The 18,121-nt window shown below is 40.1% G+C and overlaps 2 protein-coding genes across 2 annotated transcripts; both read right to left on the bottom strand.

The window, feature by feature from the left end:
* Window positions 1–5,617: 5,617 nt before the first annotated feature.
* Window positions 5,618–6,993, bottom strand: GHRL (ghrelin and obestatin prepropeptide). Its single transcript, XM_072875883.1, has 3 exons — window positions 6,886–6,993; window positions 6,268–6,381; window positions 5,618–5,794 (listed from the first exon to the last, which is right to left on the bottom strand). The coding sequence occupies exons 1-3, from the start codon at window positions 6,991–6,993 to the stop codon at window positions 5,651–5,653; spliced, it is 366 nt and encodes a 121-aa protein (XP_072731984.1). The 3' UTR covers window positions 5,618–5,650.
* Window positions 6,994–10,556: 3,563 nt separating this feature from the next.
* SEC13 (SEC13 homolog, nuclear pore and COPII coat complex component) lies at window positions 10,557–17,907 on the bottom strand. Its single transcript, XM_072876128.1, has 9 exons — window positions 17,767–17,907; window positions 17,231–17,275; window positions 16,329–16,444; window positions 15,718–15,869; window positions 14,835–14,968; window positions 13,849–13,982; window positions 13,211–13,331; window positions 11,871–12,017; window positions 10,557–11,416 (listed from the first exon to the last, which is right to left on the bottom strand). Exons 1-9 carry the CDS (start codon window positions 17,767–17,769, stop codon window positions 11,306–11,308), a joined length of 963 nt encoding a protein of 320 aa, XP_072732229.1. The 5' UTR covers window positions 17,770–17,907; the 3' UTR covers window positions 10,557–11,305.
* Window positions 17,908–18,121: the final 214 nt, after the last annotated feature.

Raw genomic sequence — 18,121 nt, 5'->3', positions numbered from 1 at the left:
TTTTTAATCTGTATAATTCGATAATGTTGTCTGAACCTCATTTAGTATCCTGTGATGTCTGATGGTCATTTAATACTTCCATTCAGGTAGACAAGTAGTGATGTGTTTTATTATAAGCATAAGTGTGATGTAAGCAAAACTGTAGGGAATCAGACTACTCCATTTCCAGTTATCGTCCTGGCTTTATAGAACTTTCCCCTTTCTTGGGAGGGAGGGAAAAGTTCTCATCCTTTAGGTTGTTCTTCTCCCCTAACTCACATACTATCTGTTTAGTTGTTCATAACTGCTTAAACATGTTACTAACAAATTTACTTTTTCATTTATTATCTAGCTTGACAATAAACCTGAGTGTGATGAGGTTCTTTGCGAACGTGCAAAGAACAGAAAAAAAGTGCAACTTGAGAGAACAACAGACGGAAGATCACAGGAAGAAGAAAACAAACCATCAGTGATCCACAGTAATATGGCCGAAGGCACCCCAGAGTACGTTCACAAAGTCAGTAGGGGAATGATCAGAAAGGAGGTATCTCCACCAGGTGAAGTTCAGGCTGATAGCCTGCAGTGTAGAAGTCGTCTTGTAAGCTAGGTTGCACCTCAAGAAGCGTCAGTGTCATTCCAAAACTTGAATGCCAACAATTGCAACTGCGTTCAGACAGACAGAAAACAAAAGCAGGTGAAAGAGCCTTGTGGCTGTCCAGTTGTCGTTCAGAATGACTCCAAAGGACACCCTGTGACTTGTGGAAGCGCAGTCACTGAAGAAGCCTCTCCAAAGTCTGCATTTCTGTATGAGCCAAGTCTGAATTAAAAAAAAAAAAAAAAGAAAGAAAAAAAAGAAAAGTGGTGAGTGTTTCTGTGGTGAGTATTTCTTTGTTGAATGGATGTGTTGAAATATTTTGGGGAGCTTAATGGTTAGAATCTTTCTGAAAAAATAATTTAAATTAAGAGGATGAAATGGTTTTAGTCTGTTTCTTACTTTAGGAATTTCCTGGTTTTGTAAAGCCCAGTCTAGTGATGTATCATTACAGGAAAAAAAGAAAAGAAAAGCATTAGATAATTCTTTAGATTGGGGAACTATTACAATTGAAGTGACTGGATATTTTCCACTTCCCTAATATATAAAGAATTAAACACTTAAAGTAATTATAAAATATTAGCTGCTTATTTTGAGGGACTTTTGGTTGTTATTTCTTTAATGTGATGTTACTATCAATTTATTTTTTTTATATAGGAACTGGGTCGATTATAGCTTAATTAGTTACCTTATTTCATTTTCACAATTGAATAATCATCTCAAATTAGTGGAAGATGACAACTTTTACTTCTCTTAAGGGTTTTAGAAAACAAAAGTAATACTGCATCCTCTTCAATTTAGGGAGATTGATTACAACCGAAGGTGAGTCCTGTGGTGGCTGCATGTGCCTTTTCCTAATGTGATTTTTATATTTCTATATTTTTATATATAGATATGTAAAAATTTCATTCATTATCTCAAATCATTAGTAAGAACGAACCACAAAGAAATAAGCATATTCAGCTGCAGCATGACAAAAATCTTAATTGTGGGCACTTAAGTAATACTGGAATGCTGACTGATCCCAAAATAGCTTCTGGTTAGGGAAGTCTGCGTGAATGGCTTGGGACTAATACCGAAGTGCACTCTTCCCTTTCCTCCTCCCCTGCCGCCCTCCCATCCAAGTAATACTTAAGGACATAATCAAATATTTGTGTATCCCTGTGGATGGATCCAGGTCATGTAAGAGTGCTTTGTCATACTGTTACTGAGTACATAAAGGAATATTGTTTTAGGGGTTGTTTGCTTTTCAGCCCTGTGAGAATCCATTCCTTTTGGTTGCTGAAATCTGAGGAGAAAGATGAGTTTGGTGAAGCTCTTGACTTGATTGGAAACATTATTACCAAGTGAATAGAAACTGGATCTGGGTTGGCAGAGAAAAAAAACCATGCTTTTACTTTGGCTTTTGATTATGGGGGTTTTGTTGTTGTTCTTAAATAATTCCTTGCATCTTGGCTAGGTCACCTTCTTGGCTTTCGTTGTATGCAGTATTTGGGTTAGGACAACCGGTTGTAGTGAATACCCAGGTAATTACCCAGCTTCTGTTAGATGTTTTTTACCTCAATGTCATTGCTCAGAAATAAGATAACGAGAATGCCAGTTTGGAAATTATCTGTACTTTGTCAGAGGGTAGAGATCTAGCTTATTTTTTCAAATAGATTGCATAGTTGTTTTGGAAAAATCCTAGAGCAGATGTCGTAGGAATAACATAAGATACTTTATTTTTCTCTACCAGTGCAAATTGTACCACATGAGCACTTCCTGAGCAGTATAACCACAGTGAGAGTTGAGGTTGCCTTTTTTTTTTTAAACTCATGTCAATATGGGCAAAAAGAAGAATTTTATTAATTTTTCAGTGATTGATGCTAGTGCGGTTCACTGATGCCAACCCAAATATCTGTGTGCCAGCTAATTCTGATGATCGTACAACTTACTGTTCTTGAAAGTGTTTTATTGAAATTTTGGTCCTTTTTTCCATTTGGTTTGCAACTCAAATGGAAAAAGATGCTAGAGAAAATCAAATTTGGTATAAAGTTTTAATTTAAAAAAGTCTCCTGAATAGTTGGTACTTAAGAATGAGTTTTGCATTGAAAATGGCATATATTCCATGATGTACACATAGTTTTAAGGGAAGTCTAGAGATGGACAAATAATTATACACCGGAAATACTGAACTAAATCACTTCTGCCTCAGTCTGCAAGGATCCTTTAATGTATTAGACAGTTTAAACTGTTGAAATCAGGAGTCAGGTGCCTTCTGTGGATGTGGTGATAGGACAAGGGGTAGTGGCTTTAAACTAAAAGAGGGCAGATTTACATTAGAAACACGGAAGAAATTTTTATGATGAGGGTGGTGAGACACAGCAGGAGGTTGCCCAGAGAAGTTGTGGATGCAGCCAAGTTGTAATCATGCTAGTCCAGCGCTTTGCTCTTCATGCATTGCTTTACTGGCAGCTACAGTGTTGTAGAACCATTCCTGGAGCACTTCCGTGGAATTCACTGCTTTGCTTACTTATTCTTCTGCTTCCAAAGCAAGAGAGACTGTACAAAAAAATATCTCTGAGCAGAATACTTGGAAGAAAATAGGAAGCATCAGTTTACTAGGCAGGTTAGAAAGCACCCGAGACCTGTCTTGTCCTTATGATTGTTGTGCACTACTAGGTTATACTACCCTCTTGAGGTTGATGTCATATTTGCAAAGGAGAAAATGCTGCACGCATTTATAGGTCCAAAGTTTTTTCTCTAGATCACCAGGAAACATTGTTGGGGTTTTTTTTGTGTTGCCTTTTTTTTTTTTTAAGACAACCTTAGAATGTTCTGCTCAGTAAGCTGGATAAGCAGCACAACATAATAGCCTGTGCCTCAATTTTTCTTCTGTAGACTAGCTTGGCCATATGTTTTCTTCTCAGTGAGTAGACTGTATCCTGTGCAACTCTGTCAGAATTCTAGAAATGACAATCCTAACTACAGTGCTTCTTATTTTAAGAAAGGATTTATGCAGTATCTCTAGCTGACGGTTTCCTTCCTGTGCTGTTGGGCAGCTTATTGGCTGACTGTTTCCATGGAATATGCTTGGAAAACTTTAACTATAAAAAAATAACACAAGCAGAAGATCTGTTGTGGAAGTGATGATTAGAGTTCAGCATAATAAATGCAACTTCAGTGCTCTTTCTGACTCTTCCCTTTCGTAACACTTCTGCAGGTTTCAAAAAGTACGTGTCCACATCCTTACCCTGGGCTAGTCTTGTTTTAGTCTAGAATTGTTTACTCCTTTTTAATCTGCCTTCCCCTTCACTTCTAATTCTCATTTGCTTTCTGGTGGAGTATAGCACAAGACAGTGCTAATGGCATCAAAGGGATCGCTTAATTTAGGTGATTAATTCTGTGACAGGAAAAGAGAACATGTCTAATAAAAATTGCAGTTGTATTTACATCTATCGCATTAGCCTGTTAAAGAGTACTTTATTGAATGTTTTCAGGAGGAAATTCTAGAAAATGTTAATGGATTATCAGATGTCCATCGAGGCTGAAGTACAGAAAAGAACATCTACTACATTGGAGCATGCTGGCTTATGCATTTGAAGGCATGAAAAATTACCTTGTACCTCTGATGTATGTACCAGTATGGATATGGTTCTGAATCCAAGCAAGCTAACTGGAAATGTGATTTTTTTTTTTTTTTTTTAAACTGGAAGAGAGATGAGATGGTTTCCTTTGTAAGATCCATATTAACAAATCCCTTGGCAATTAAGCTAATTTGGCAATTGAAAGTTGAGTCCTTGTCCATCTAGTTTGTGTAGTTTATTACATGAACTATCTAGTTTGATCTATTCTTAAACAAACAAACAAACAAACCCCAACCCCACAAGTAATTGCAGTTTCAGCATAAGCTTTATTCTCTATTATAGATGTGTAAAGAAGTGTAAGCAGAGGTTTCCACCAGTTTTAGAAAGAATTCGTATAGCCTTCAAACACATCATTTAGAATAATTACTGTATTTACTAAGGAAAAGAGATAAAATAAGAATAAGCATACATGTCAGCCTGTGATTAACCTTGCCCTTTATTTTTGGCTCTGTCTTGTATTCTTCCTTAAAAGATAATCTGTTCCGATGTCTGTCAGGGCAAACTGCTTAGGTTCACATACTTCTTTCTTCTTTAGAGTGGTGAAATCAGTAATAATTTCTTTTTAAAGTATAATTTAAAACAAATCAGGCCATCTAGTGCTGTCTTTGTCCTTCATCTTGCCTCAGTTTTTCATCTGAGTTTCTAAAAAGACAAAAGATAAAGATTATTTTGATAATTTTTATAGTCTTAATATTTTTCTGAAAATCCTGTTTTGATAATCTGTCTAAAAGTTCTACAAGTGCTCAACCAAAGCAGAAGATAAGGTGGCTTTCACATAGTTACATTCGATAAAGGCACATATGCATAAGACACTCTTATTTATGTAAAGGCCATAGAAGTAGCCCTTCAGAAGGAATTCAGAGGAAAACAGAGAGAGGAGCTTGGGGGAAGTCTTGGGAGCCTGAAAAGCAGGGTGAAAACAGAAGCATGGTGATTTGTCATTGGAATGTGTAACGCAGATACCAAGACTGACATAAACATTGAAACAGAAGATTCATAAAGATCAGCTTAACATGGGTGAGTGCAAATAAGTATGACAGGCTGTAAAGGTAAAAACCAGACAGCATGTGGTGGAAGTTGGTCATTAGAACTTTAGTTATCAGTGAATTTGCTAGAGCTATCTTAGTTACAATAATGTGTTTAATACTTTTCACCATGAAAATTGTGAAGGAATTTGAGGGCAAGGGGAAAAAAAAAGATTGGTAGTGTAAGGAAAGGAAGCTTTCCCCTTCTGCCTAATATACTTTAATGTGATTCTTCAAAGTTCAACTAGCAGTTTCTGAACATCAGATACTTTAGTGGTTCTCTGAGTGGTAACTTAGTGCCAATCACTTCTGAAATGCTGCTCTGAATGTCTTACGTGACAAATTAGATGACAAAAGTTGTTTGGTTTATGGTGTTGGTGTTCTTGGTTTTTGGTTTTGGTTTGGTGTGGTTGGTTTGTTTGGTTTTTTTAAAGCTCTGCTTTTATGACTTGGTTGGCAGTACCTTTAGCATTCTCTTCAAGCATGTCCCCTAGCATCTTCTCCAGTGCTTGTCCATATTCTTGATACTCTTCTTCTGTTATTTTGACACCAATTTCAAAGGGAACATTAAACTATAAAAAGATTAAAAAACAGACTTTAACAGACAAGTTCTGGACAAGGACACTGCAAGTTAATTTTATTCATGGGAATGATGCTCAGCAAGAGGTATAAAAAGTTATTCCATGTGTTCGATTATTAGTGCTGAGACATGTAATCAAAATCTTAGAAACAGGCTGTATAGCTACTGCAGACCAAACTGCACAATAAACTGGAGGAAAGAAAACTTTACAAGAAACTCACATTATTATATGTTAGTTCTGAAATGTAAGTGAATCCTAAACAGGAGATTGTGATCTGAATTACTGCTGCTAATTTTAAATCATTTCATACCATCAATGCTGGCAGTTGTCATGTGCCCTATCCTACTTGCCTTTCAAGTTAAAAATGATTGTCGTTTTGATTTGTACTGCCTCCTGTGACAGAAATTGTATTACCCAACCCCACCCCTTAAACTTGTATGTGAGCAAGAAGAAAAAATACAAACCTTAATTTCAATACTGTTACTGTCATCTTCTGGCCCTGCTTCATCAGTATCCCAAAAGCCTTCTGTGCCTCGACGATGTAATTGTGCTGTGGGGGTGTTTTTATCCTTTTGTTGCTAGAAAACAAGCAAACTAACATCTATATATTCTTTCCATAATCAAACTAGTCTGTAGTGGGGAAGTTAGAACCCATAATTAACACAGATGCAGTAAATTAGCTGAAGGCATTGCACACTTATGTATGTATGATATGTAGGTCTATAATAATTGTACTACCATTGCTGCATGCACTTTAATAGGAATTTGGTTTAAGGGTTCTTTAAAGAACAAGCACCTTACGGTTAACTTCCAAAGAAATGCCAATAAATTATTTAAATGAATGCTTTCTCTTAAATTGTTCTTTTTTTTTCAGATTAATTCTTAGGGAATGAGATTAGATACATATTCTCATAGCATGAATACAATGCTAACGATTTGTTACAGAAGTTCTCTGGAATAACTCCTTCCTCTTCCAGAAAATACATCTTTGAAAAGCTTCTCTGGATGCTGTAAAGAATATTGGTTTTAAGGACTTACAGATGAGGACAATCTTGAGAAAGTATTTTTCTGAAATTTTTTACCTGTGTTTTTTTATATTCAGGGCTTAAAAAACTAGAGCCAGCCAGAGTAGTTTCTGTCCAGAGGATGCTGTAAAGAATAATTCCCAGCAGAGTACCTCTGAGAAACATGATTATCTTTGTGAGGCAGGGTGTCAAACCTGAAAGCATAGATTGAAAAATTAAACATATTTTACAATCTCTGTATTTAATTGAATCCAGATCCAGTGAAAACCTTTCTCCTGACTTGAATGACTTGAAATTATTTCTAAAGATATATAAAGCAAACATAATTTTTATATGCTAAAGGTAGAAATATCCTGTCCAAAATATATTATTGCTTACAGTGTTTTCTTCCATAACTAAGATATAGGAACTGGAACAGACAGATTAGTGGAGAGGAATTACACAGGAAAACCGACAAAAGCTGAAAATGCTGTGAAACTTTACCTGGTTAGTTTTGTGGCTTCACCAAACAGCTGCTTTCTGGAGCACTTTATATATAGAGTGGAATATTTGTTCTGTGCTACAATATTCCTGGAAATGCAATCTGATATGTATTTAAATTCCTTGGAAACTTGGCCTGCTTGTAAGATAACAAAATCAACAAAAAAGGGAAAACAGTGCATAGATCGGTTGCTGCACTTATTTTTATGTATAATGAAATTGTGTAGGGAATGAAGTGAGAGTTTCCTTTTTTTCTGTGGCATTAACATTGTTCCTTTTAAAAATTAATAGCTGTAACATGTATTTTTCAAAAAGGAAAAGCCCCAAACCCTTTTCATTATCTGAGTTGGTGTAACAGAAATGGACAAGTTGTGCTTTATTTCTGACCTGCGGTGACAGCTATGTTTCTCATTTTTGCCTTTAAGTGCGTTCACTCTCTTATGTATTCTCTCACAGGTTCTGTTTTATCAGATTTTGTTGTCTTTTGCTGAAGACTGAAACTGAAAACGATACCTAGGAAAGTTGGCTTCCGTTACTCTAAAAATGGAATATTAACAATTTTTTAAAACTTCAGTGAAGATTAGTAGCAATGGCTGAGGGTCTAGAAAAATCCCATGAAGAGAAATCGGGAATTATTTTTTTTCAACTTGAGAAAGAGTAGGAGAAAAGAAGGAATATATGATGAAGGATGACAAATTTGCAACTTCTGTTTAACTTGAATGACACAGCTAATTTGTAGGATCCATTTTACACTGCAGCCCCAGAAACTGCCTGTAGTAGGATTGAGGTAAGCATAGGAAATGTGCAAAGATGGGAAGATGAGGAGGAATTTAGTTAAATCATATTTGCTGTTGGAGAAAATGTAACATTTATAACCATCTTAACTGTGCTCTGGTCAAATAAGACTCTATCTTTAGCACATCTGGGGAGTTGGAAAACTAGTTTTATTTGGGGACGCAGTTCCATTTTGTTTTCTTCTGCAAACATGATTTAAGAGCTTTTCTCTTTCCATGTCTTATGTTGTGACTTTCTGGTTGATTATTTCAAATATTGTGCAGTCATGCTGTAAATCAGATTTGTGAAATGATCTAAATATTAAAAGAAAATTACTTCTTAAATGTGTCTGGTGTCAGCTGAATTGGTAAAACTGAGGAAGCTAGTAACTGTGATAAGGGAGCTGAAAACAAATGGAGGTGATGGGTCAAAAACCCCTCTAGCAACAAAGCTAGGTTAAGAAACTCTGATAGAGTTAATCTTCATCTTGGTTTTTATCTCAGGGCTTGTTAATGAAAATACCCAATAGCACAAAGAAAGCAGGCAGAGCTTCTGGATCCTATCAGAAACAATAAGGAAGCAGAAGGTTGCATTTTTGTAGCACACCATTGTTTTGTTCTGGGCTGGCCCCAGAATCAAGCTATTTCTGGATTCCCAACACGATAGGGAGATGTGTCCCCTGTAGCTTCCAGGACCTTGGTCTTTGGATCTGTGTCCCCTGTAGCTTCCAGGACCTTGGTCTTTGGATCAGCATCTTCTGCTTTACTAAGGCCTGTCAGGACTCCAAAGTAGTGAGGAAAATAGAAGCGTAGGATATGAATTTGCATAGGCTGTTTGTACAAAACAGTGTGGTAACTCTTGTGGTTTTTGTTTTCTGAGTTTCAAGTGACCAAATTTTCTATTAAAGACAGCCTAGTTACCAGTGTAGTACTAGGAGATGTGCCAGAAACTTCATAAACTTAACAATGCAGATTGAATGATAGAACTTTTTCTTATGTGGAAATTCCTTTCAGTCATCACAAGACACAAACTTTTCTTCTTCTCAGGCTAGATAGTGAAAGAGAATGATTGTGCACTGTGGACACAGGAGAGACCATGTTGGTGTTCATCAGACTGAGTAGCAATTTTAAGTAAGTTCTTCAGTGTGAAACTTATGTTGAGCGTATTCTTTTTCTCTATTTCTTTTCACCAACCCTGACCCCAGGTATGAGAGGGAGGGGATTAGAGATCCAAAAACATGAAGCTTATTTTCAAGAGCAACTGAAAAATTTTCACCTAATGCTTATACTTGCAATGAATAAACTGTGTAACTCTTAAATAATCTTTTATCAGTTGTAATTGTTGGGGATATTTTACTTGAAAAAATTTTAATACATTTAATCTTAAGTATGAAGGGATAACAGGCTGAACTGGGCCTTGCTGCTAAGTAGGTTTGAATTCTTAAGTATTAAAACTCATAAAATACAACTTTTAATAGGGTGAATTGTGGAAGCTAACACCTCCACAGGCAAAAACTTTTCCTGTGTGCTTAAGGAGTTAATGCTCTTTCTCCTTAGAATTAAGTGTGTTAAAAGCTAACTAAGAATGAGGATTCATTTTTGAGCCCTTTTATGGGAGGTAATGTGATGTGCTTGATTTCAAGTTTGTATAGTTTCCACAGCAGTTAAAGCCAACCCAAAACCCTCTTAGATGACCAGGTACTCTGTATCGGAGAACAAATGAGTGTGGTACTGGGAATGAAAGGCTGCCTGTTCAGCTTAGCAATTATGATTATGATCTTGGAAATGGAAAACAGCTTGAAAGAATGTAGTGCTTTGCTGTGTAATTTGAAATTGAACTGTTTGAATGTAATGCTGACTTCTAGATGAATTTTTTTTTGGGTAAGGCTACAGTGCAATTTAAACAAGAACAGGAGTGTTGCATACTTCTGTTGGTATACAGAAAGGTAATTAATGTATGTGTTTCTGAGAGGAACTAGGATATTATTTGGCTAGTATAGATGACTATCATAAAATGAGGTTTGTGTTTCTAGAAAAGGGGGTATATTATCTTGACTATGCCAAAACAAAGACTGTGCCTAGGAACCACTACCTTGGAGAAGGAGGAAGGTTAAGAATTGTTCACTTGCGTTGCTTCAGTGCAACTGAAGAATAAAGGGACCATGTGACCTTTAAGTACTTTCCCTCTTGGAGGGGAAGAATGCTTCAGCTTTTAGCTGAAGGCATACTGAAGTGTGGTTTGTTCGAGCCTAATAAGCCTAAAAATGCAATGGCACATAAGTCTAACTGAAAGCAAAAAAATTGTTCTTTCTTACACTATATATAGTGTTAGTCTCTAGTAGACTAATACCTTCCCAGCTATTGCAAAGCTAATACCATGGATGGGAGGACAACATGACTGTGGCTTGACTGAAGGTAGACTGTAGATAACATTGACAAGGCCCCTGTGAAAAGATTAAATACAGCACACCAGGCTTTAACCAATAGGACTTTATTCTGTTGGTATCTCAACAAAAAGAACCTGAGGTACAGTACAGAAGTGTGGCTAAAAAAAAAAATCTTCAAATTATGGTTTAATTTATTGATATTGGTTAAATAGCCAAGTTTGAGATTATTGCAAAGCAAAAGACATATGCATTCCACTACTCCTTTTCATCTTCAGGAAAGCACAGAGATTTTCACATATCCAAGCACATTATTTTCAGGAAGATCTAAGCACCGCTTCACTACTACCAGAAGGGCTAGCTAGCATGCTGTCATCTAATGCTGAAAACTCTACCAGCCCTTCCCCTCACTTGAAACAAAGTTCTGGCCTTTGAAGGGACAGAGTATTTGTCCCCTTGCACAAAGGAGTTCACACCTCACCACTATGATAGCTTCCTCCTGTTCCTACTCAAGTGCTTGAAGTCTGACCACAGCATATCCAATTAAATTTGATCCCTAAACCAGAAAAGCAGGGTAAAATTTCTACAGCATCAAGGAGTAGTATAAGGCACAGTACTTTGCTATGCTCTTTACCTTGAATTTAAGGGAATGTCAATTAAGGCTGATTATCAACATAGTATAGCCTCCCAGTAACAGTTATAGAGTGCTCATAAAATTGGATAATTGTTGTTTCCCATGTTCATGTCCAGTTTAGATAAAATCAGTTCTCATCTGGTTCAAGAAACATTGCAAATCAGGTACAGTGATCACTTGTTGCAGCTGGAACATTCACTCGTGCATCACTGCTCATTCTGCTGCCCCTCTGTAACGGCAGACACTCCTCCTTGGCCCTTGTTGACATCGCTGATACATGCCCACAGTCCGTCTACTGATTCCTTCCATAGCGTGACCTCAAAAACAGATCAGGAAGAAGTTTCAGCCTTAATATGTTCTCAGTTTCCCAGTTCCTTGCAACCATCATGTCACTAGTTTGGTGACAGTCTACAGTTACAGAAGCCAAGTGTTGGAGCATTGTTCTAGGTATCAAGTTATTTGTTGCTGTATACTGAATAATCATCCAGTGGTAAAGGGAGAGTATGTGAATTCTGCTGTTAGTACCCTACAAAATAAACTTAAACCTGCATTTCTAATCTCCAGTAAGGACTAAGAATGCAGTGTAAGTAGTTTACTAAAGGTTAGGGTCTTCCTCCCCTTCTGATTAAGTTGAAAGAAAAAAATTCACCATTGCAGCAAAAGAGAATCTACAACAGTCTTAACTTAAAGAAAAGTGACAATAGCCTGTCCCATCTCAGCTCTTCTGAAAATATGGCATGCAGGAATAAAAGCCAAGGCAGCAGTACTCACTTTATTGTCACCTCCAGACACTGCAAGAATATTTGCAGTAATGGACCAACTCACATGCCAGACAACATCATTGAACTTGTGCAGCAGCTTTGGTGACCATGAATTTCCAGAGGCATCATCACATGTCCAGATAAACACTCTGCCATCCTACAGAATCGAGCAGAGAGAGGTGGTTGGACCACTAGTTATAACACAGAAAAGACAACCTTGATTCCACTTATGGCTACACTTCCAAATCACAGCTCCAATATGAACCCTACATGTGTTTACATGCATTTTTGCTCAACGCAGCAAAGGATCTGTTTTCTTACTATAGCTAAAAGCAAGATAGGAGTACAGCTTTCTGATGAGAAAAACTATATGCAAAAGGTGAATTGGAAACACCAGAGAAGAGCTCCCAAAATACAGATATGTCAGCTGAATTTTTCCCCAGAATGAGATTTTGCTTTCCAGTCACATGACAGCAAGTTAGCAGCTTACCGAGTCACAGAATCATAGAATGCTTTGGATTGGAAGGGACCTTTACAGGTCATCTAGTCCAACTGCCCTGCAAGAGCAGGGACATCTTTAGCTAGATCAGGTTGCTCACAGCCCTGTCCAACCTGACGTTGAATATTCCCAGGGATAGGGCCTCCACTACCTCTCTGGGCAACCTGTTCCAGTGCTTCACCACCCTCATTGTAAAAAATTTCTTTCTTAAATCCAGTCTAAATCTGCCCTCCTTTAGTTTAAAACCATTGCTCCTTGTCCTGTCACAACAGGCCTTGCTAACAAGTCTGTCCCTGTCTTTCCTATAGGCCTCCTCTAAGTACTGGAAGGCTGCTATAAGGTTTCCCCACAGCCTTCTCTTCTCCAGGCTGAGTCATCTTCTTGCTATTAAAAAAAGCATTTACAGAATTATTAGAAGCAAGAACACTACAGTCAATATGAAGGTTGAGAACATCAGCGCTGATTAAGAATGCCAGTTATTAGAAAACAGTATTTTTAGCTCGAAGTTCAGTGAATTTGATCCAGACACATTAAAATACAACTTTAGTTTGAAGGTCTTCCTCATAGTGAGACCATCCTGCTCATGATTTTCAAAATACAAGATAGTTTTTGGTACAGAGCCACACACGCACAAACCTTTGTTCCAGAAATGCTTCCACTGGGCTTTTAAGTTTGGGAGGAACAGAAATCAAAGGCTCTTATGCACAGACCCAGATATAGCAAAGGATTGCCAAGTGGACCTGTTACAGCAGTTCTATCCTTACTATTCCTTTACGTCCTTCCCCTTTTCTCTAGTAAATGGAAGCGAGGGCACTGAAAGCCTGCCTCTGTGACTCCAACAGAAGCCTCACCTGTGAGCAGCTAGCAATGGTACTTGTTGGCAAACCTATGGATGGAGCCCAGGCTACATCTCGAACCCAGTCACTATGAGCCTCCAGCTTCTGCTCTTCCTTCCACTGACCATCTTCTTCCCTGAAAACACATTTATACAGTCAGAAGGATGGCAGCAGCAGCCAGTCGTATTTCTCATCTCCTGTTCTGAAAGGCTTTGGTTTTGTAGCTTTCAGACTCCTGGTTTATCCAGATAATACAAAGCACAGGTGTTCCCCACTCTTCTCCAAAAAGCTCCATGGCTTAAACTGACAAAATCCCTTCTAGGGGACAGAAAGCAGCATAGGCAAAGAGTATTTGATCTTCAGTTACTGTACAGAAATCTGCTGTTGTCCAAGTGACAGAGGTAATCAAAGACAATTAGAAAGCCACTTTTGAAGATCAGAATAAGCAAGGCTGACATAAATTGCTATAACCACGTGAGAAATTGTACATCACTAAGTCGTTTCCATTTTTAAAACACTTCTCTAAAACAGTAATTCAAAGATGAAAGCACAGAGGTGCCGAAAATATGACTTGAGATACTAACAGGGACATTTAAAGACTATAAAGGATATCAAGTTTTATAAGTTCTTAAGTCTGACAACAGAACACTTACTTCCAGATCTTGACAAGGTTGTCACAGCCACCAGATGCAAATCTTTTGATGTAGTTTGGTTTTTGACCAGATGGTTGTTCTATAAGGCTTCCTGGTACAACAGCAGGAGCCCAGCTAACTGCATTACAGCCAATCTATTTAATGAAAAAATATCATTATTAAAAGTTGCTTACTTTAAATAAATGAATAAAAGCTGCTGAGGGGGCAAAGGACACCTAGCATACTCTCTGTTGGGGGGGTGGGAGGAATAAGCCCATCTTGGGAAAATAGGAGTCTTTCACAATGCTGGATGGATATAGGACGAGTAAGAAATCCAGATACAGTCTAGTCTCAATAAGGCAATTATTCAGAAAGCCTTACGTAGCTAAGTAACTGTTTATGTGCAAATATCATCTTGGATATGTAAACAGTGGAGACAGAGATATAAACTGAAAAGACACATGACATACGCAGTTGCTAAGAAGTAGGAATGCAACAGCAGAAGGAACCTGTGGGTCTGGAGCCCAATTTCCTTTTAGAGAGCCACTGCCATTAGCTTATCAAGTTCTGCTTAAGCAAAAATTTCCACTATTTTGGTTAAAACATGAGTCCTGCAGTTTTTCCAGCTTCAGTTTATTCACTGCTTCAGTTTATTCAGTTTATTCCAGCTTCAGTTTATTCACTTAGTTGTTGTTTCTTAGTACCAAAGCCATTTCCTACCAGGTAACTTCCAGCACTGTGTTCAACAATAATGCTTATGAAACAAGTGTTATCAGTGCTGTTTAGTAACCTTCACATGTCTTGTTTTCTGCTTCATTTTAGTGACTACAAAGTATACCTTCCCACTCTGGATTAATTTAAAACAAGTTATTCTTTATTCTGGAAAATGTTTCACATAATTTCATTGTATTTCAGTATTTATCTAGTCTGCACGTTCCTTGAGGCATCAACTCGGTGCTTACCTGTAGCTCCAAGAACCCTGTACTGCTCCAAAGGAACAGACTTACCGTATGTGCATTGCTGATCTTTTTGACTTCCCACTGCCCGTCACCCGTGTAGCTCAATAACGAGATGGCCCCATCAGAGCTCCCGCAGGCCAGGATCAATCCATAGTCATGTGGTGCCCAGCAGACAGAATTCACTGTGAAGGGAGAGACAGACTGGATTACAACACAGTGACTATCTAAAACTGGCTAACCAAATCACTGACTAATATTAGTGGAATAGTCACTAGAAGTGAGCAGCTTTGAAAGCTAAGAGTAAGAGTCTTCGGCAAAGCCAGTCAATTAACATTGTTTACTGCATGACAGAAAACTGCCTTTATTTTTGGCACCCTTTTAGAACAAGAACACCAAAAGAGCACTCTTAATGAGAGATTAAAAACTGACTATCCCTTGCAACAGCGAAGAGTATTGCTGACTGTAGAACCAAAGCTGAATGGCAGGCATAGTATTTAAAGTCTAGATTAGCAACAAAACAAAGCTGGAGACTTCTCAGATCTGCACGTAGGAGGACCAATCATCTGAACAAAACAGTTCCCATTGTAAAACAAAATGCAGCATGCTAAAATCCACCTTTTTCCTTTCTACCTGTAGTGGATACACACAATATTTTCCTCAAGAATTCAGTACCCTACCATCTTGTTTATTTGAAAGCTCATGTATTCGTAAAACAGCTCCTACGCAAACATGGTATGAATCGGGACAGGAGGTTGTCCAGTAGTATGACATTACCTAAATGTTCTGTTTATGCTGAACAAACTTACTGTCTCTCCATTAATTTATCCCCGTTTGACAGAGGCTTTCTTCCTTAACACCGACAGATTTATTCCAACCTTTCTGAACCCTCTCACATCCCCAGTCTCACTTCTCAGCTCCAGACCCCACGTACCTGAGGAATCATGCCCTGTGTACTCGTATGTCTTTTCCCAAGTGCCATTTTCCTCCTTCCAGATAATAACCTTCCTGTCATAGGAACAGGAAGCCAAGATGTTTCCATACATAGGATGAGCCCAGGCAACCTGCCACACGGGACCTTCGTGCCTGTAAGAAACAATGATATTTGAAAAAGCTGAGAGGAACCCATTCCAGTTGTGGCTGTTTCACAGCCATCGTTATTGTAAATTGGTGTTCTGTAAGTGATTAATGCAGTAATTGGAAGAATGTGATGATGCCAAGATGAAAAACAGCATACAGGACTGTCAGACAAAGCCATTGGCATCGAAAACAATTCCAAACGTTTATCCTTATATTAGCAATTAAGATTGTGAGTTTATTTCTTGAAAATTATGTGTCAAGTATTTAATGAATTAAAAAGTCCCAGTGTTATTTCTAACCAGCTCTCTGTCCCCCCTCACAGCTCTGTGGGGTTGTTTAGCAACAACCAGCCACAGCAGTTACTGCCTTGGAGGGTTTTACCACGCATCTTATGTCACCAGGAGGCAAAATGACAAAATATTAAAGATTTCGACAGATTAAAATCTTCTGTTTATGACACTTTACCCTCTCAGGTCTGCAATGAGGATTTGCCCTCCATTCCGAACGTCAAAGATTTTCACGGATCTGTCTGAAGAACAGGTTGCTAACCGAGTGCCATAGTAATCCATCTGAGCATCGTGCTGCAAGGCGATGGAAAAGCTGCTGTCAGCACCCGTGAGTTGCACATTGTTAACAAATCTTATAACATTTTAAAAGTAGCTGTAAGAGTTGCAAACAGATGACCAAGACCCAGCAGGACAGGTTAAAAAGGGTAGTTTTTAAACAATCCAGACAAGCCACGTAAGTCATGACTGCCCCAGTTGCTGTTTTCACTAACTACACAAACGTTATGCAGAAGTAATCAAGGAATTCCAAGCACAGCATTTTCAGGAGAGGACAGGAAATTAGTGCCACTGACTGTAAAACCTTGACCAGTTATGTATTTCTGTTTAATATGTAAAGTGGATGTAAGAATACTGACCTCTCTTATGTTTGAAACATCATTATTTAACTGGGCTCCATGCTTCTACAAATTACTTTGAAATGTTTCCTCCTACCCGTACTTACACACCTGCTCCCGGAAACATCCGCATAAAGGAAAATCAGTTTCATCTGCTGAAGTTCTGTACATTTAGCGTACGCATACATATTGTTTCATAGAAACGGGCAGAAACAAGCCTAGGCATGCAAATTAAAGTTTTAAATAATTTCTCCTTCCCCCAGTAGCTACGCTTTCCTGTCCGCACAGTATAAAACAGCGCTATCGGACTTTCAGACAGTACTCTCCACCTCATATCTCACATGCATCGTACTCTTCGCCCCTGGTGAGAAAGTGCCATAAAGTAGTTCTGTTAAAGCTGGCAGGCGCAGCGCTAAGGGAGCCGAGCGGCGCTTCCCCTGCAGATGAGCAGCCCCCGCACACTTACTATCATGTCCTCGTGGGAGGTGTCCACCGTGTTAATTACCGAGACCTGCGGGGGGAGGAGGAGAAACAAGGACAAGTACACCGCATCTCAGAGCCTGGCGACTGAAACGGCTACGCGCGGCCGAAGGCGAAGAGCCTGCCCCGCGCAGACCGCGCAGCACGCCAGCCTCGGGCGGGCACGGGACCCCGGAGCTCCCAGGCCGCCTCCGGCCGGCGCGGCCCCCCCAGGGCACCGGAGGAGCCGGCGCTGGCCGGGGCTGCCATTAAGCAGCAGCCGGGCGCGTTTCGCCTTGGTGCCGTGCCCAGGTGCGGCGCGGGCTCCCCGGACCGGGAAGCCGAACCCGGCTGCGCTCGGGCCGAGCACCGGCGACACCGCCGGTTCTCCGCCGTGCTGCCCCCGCCACCTCTCCCTCCTGCTCCGACGGGCGCCGCGGGGAGGGGCAAGGCGGCCCGGAGCTCCTCCAGCGGCCGCCCCAAGGACCTGGGCCTGGGCCTGAGCCTGGGCCTGAACTGGCCCGCCCCCCGCCCCGGGCTTACCATGGCGGCGGCGGACCCGGCGGTGCTCCCCGGCGGCGAGCGGCCCGGCCTGGCCTCCGGCCCCGCTCCTCAGACGTGGCACGGCGGTCCGACGCCCAAACGGCCCCGCCGCGGCGCGCGCCCCACCCGCCTGCGCGCCGAGGTTCCGCCCGCGCCGAGGTTCCGGGGGCGGGCGGCGCGGGGTCCTGCGGGCGCTGCCCGCGCTCCGCCGGCAGCGGGCCGGTGCCTGCGCACACGCCCGTGCATAGGCGCGTACGACCGCGCGTTTTGTGTCCCGCAGAGCCCCACGGAGGGCCTCGCCGTTCCTTGCGGTCAGGGAACGGAGGGCTGGCGGGAGGCGGCCCAACGCCGGCTG

Source organism: Ciconia boyciana, chromosome 11, assembly GCF_034638445.1.
Source record: "Ciconia boyciana chromosome 11, ASM3463844v1, whole genome shotgun sequence".
In the NCBI taxonomy this organism is placed as follows: domain Eukaryota; kingdom Metazoa; phylum Chordata; class Aves; order Ciconiiformes; family Ciconiidae; genus Ciconia; species Ciconia boyciana.
This window is presented reverse-complemented; position numbering and strand designations above follow the sequence as displayed.

What these genes read in the sequence shown, in the direction of transcription:
- SEC13 (XM_072876128.1), bottom strand. An exon ending in CACAGGGCATGATTCCTCAG is followed by an intron (nt 14,969 to 15,717) that starts GTACGTGGGGTC and finishes CTCCCTTCACAG; the next exon opens with TGAATTCTGTCTGCTGGGCA. An exon ending in TGTCTGGAGGTGACAATAAA is followed by an intron (nt 11,417 to 11,870) that starts GTGAGTACTGCT and finishes TCTGTTTTTGAG; the next exon opens with GTCACGCTATGGAAGGAATC.
- GHRL (XM_072875883.1), bottom strand. Translation starts at nt 6,993, where the DNA reads ATGTTTCTCAGAGGTACTCTGCTGGGAATTATTCTTTACAGCATCCTC. An exon ending in CTGAATATAAAAAAACACAG is followed by an intron (nt 6,382 to 6,885) that starts GTAAAAAATTTC and finishes CTTGTTTTCTAG; the next exon opens with CAACAAAAGGATAAAAACAC. An exon ending in GTAACAGTATTGAAATTAAG is followed by an intron (nt 5,795 to 6,267) that starts GTTTGTATTTTT and finishes ATCTTTTTATAG; the next exon opens with TTTAATGTTCCCTTTGAAAT.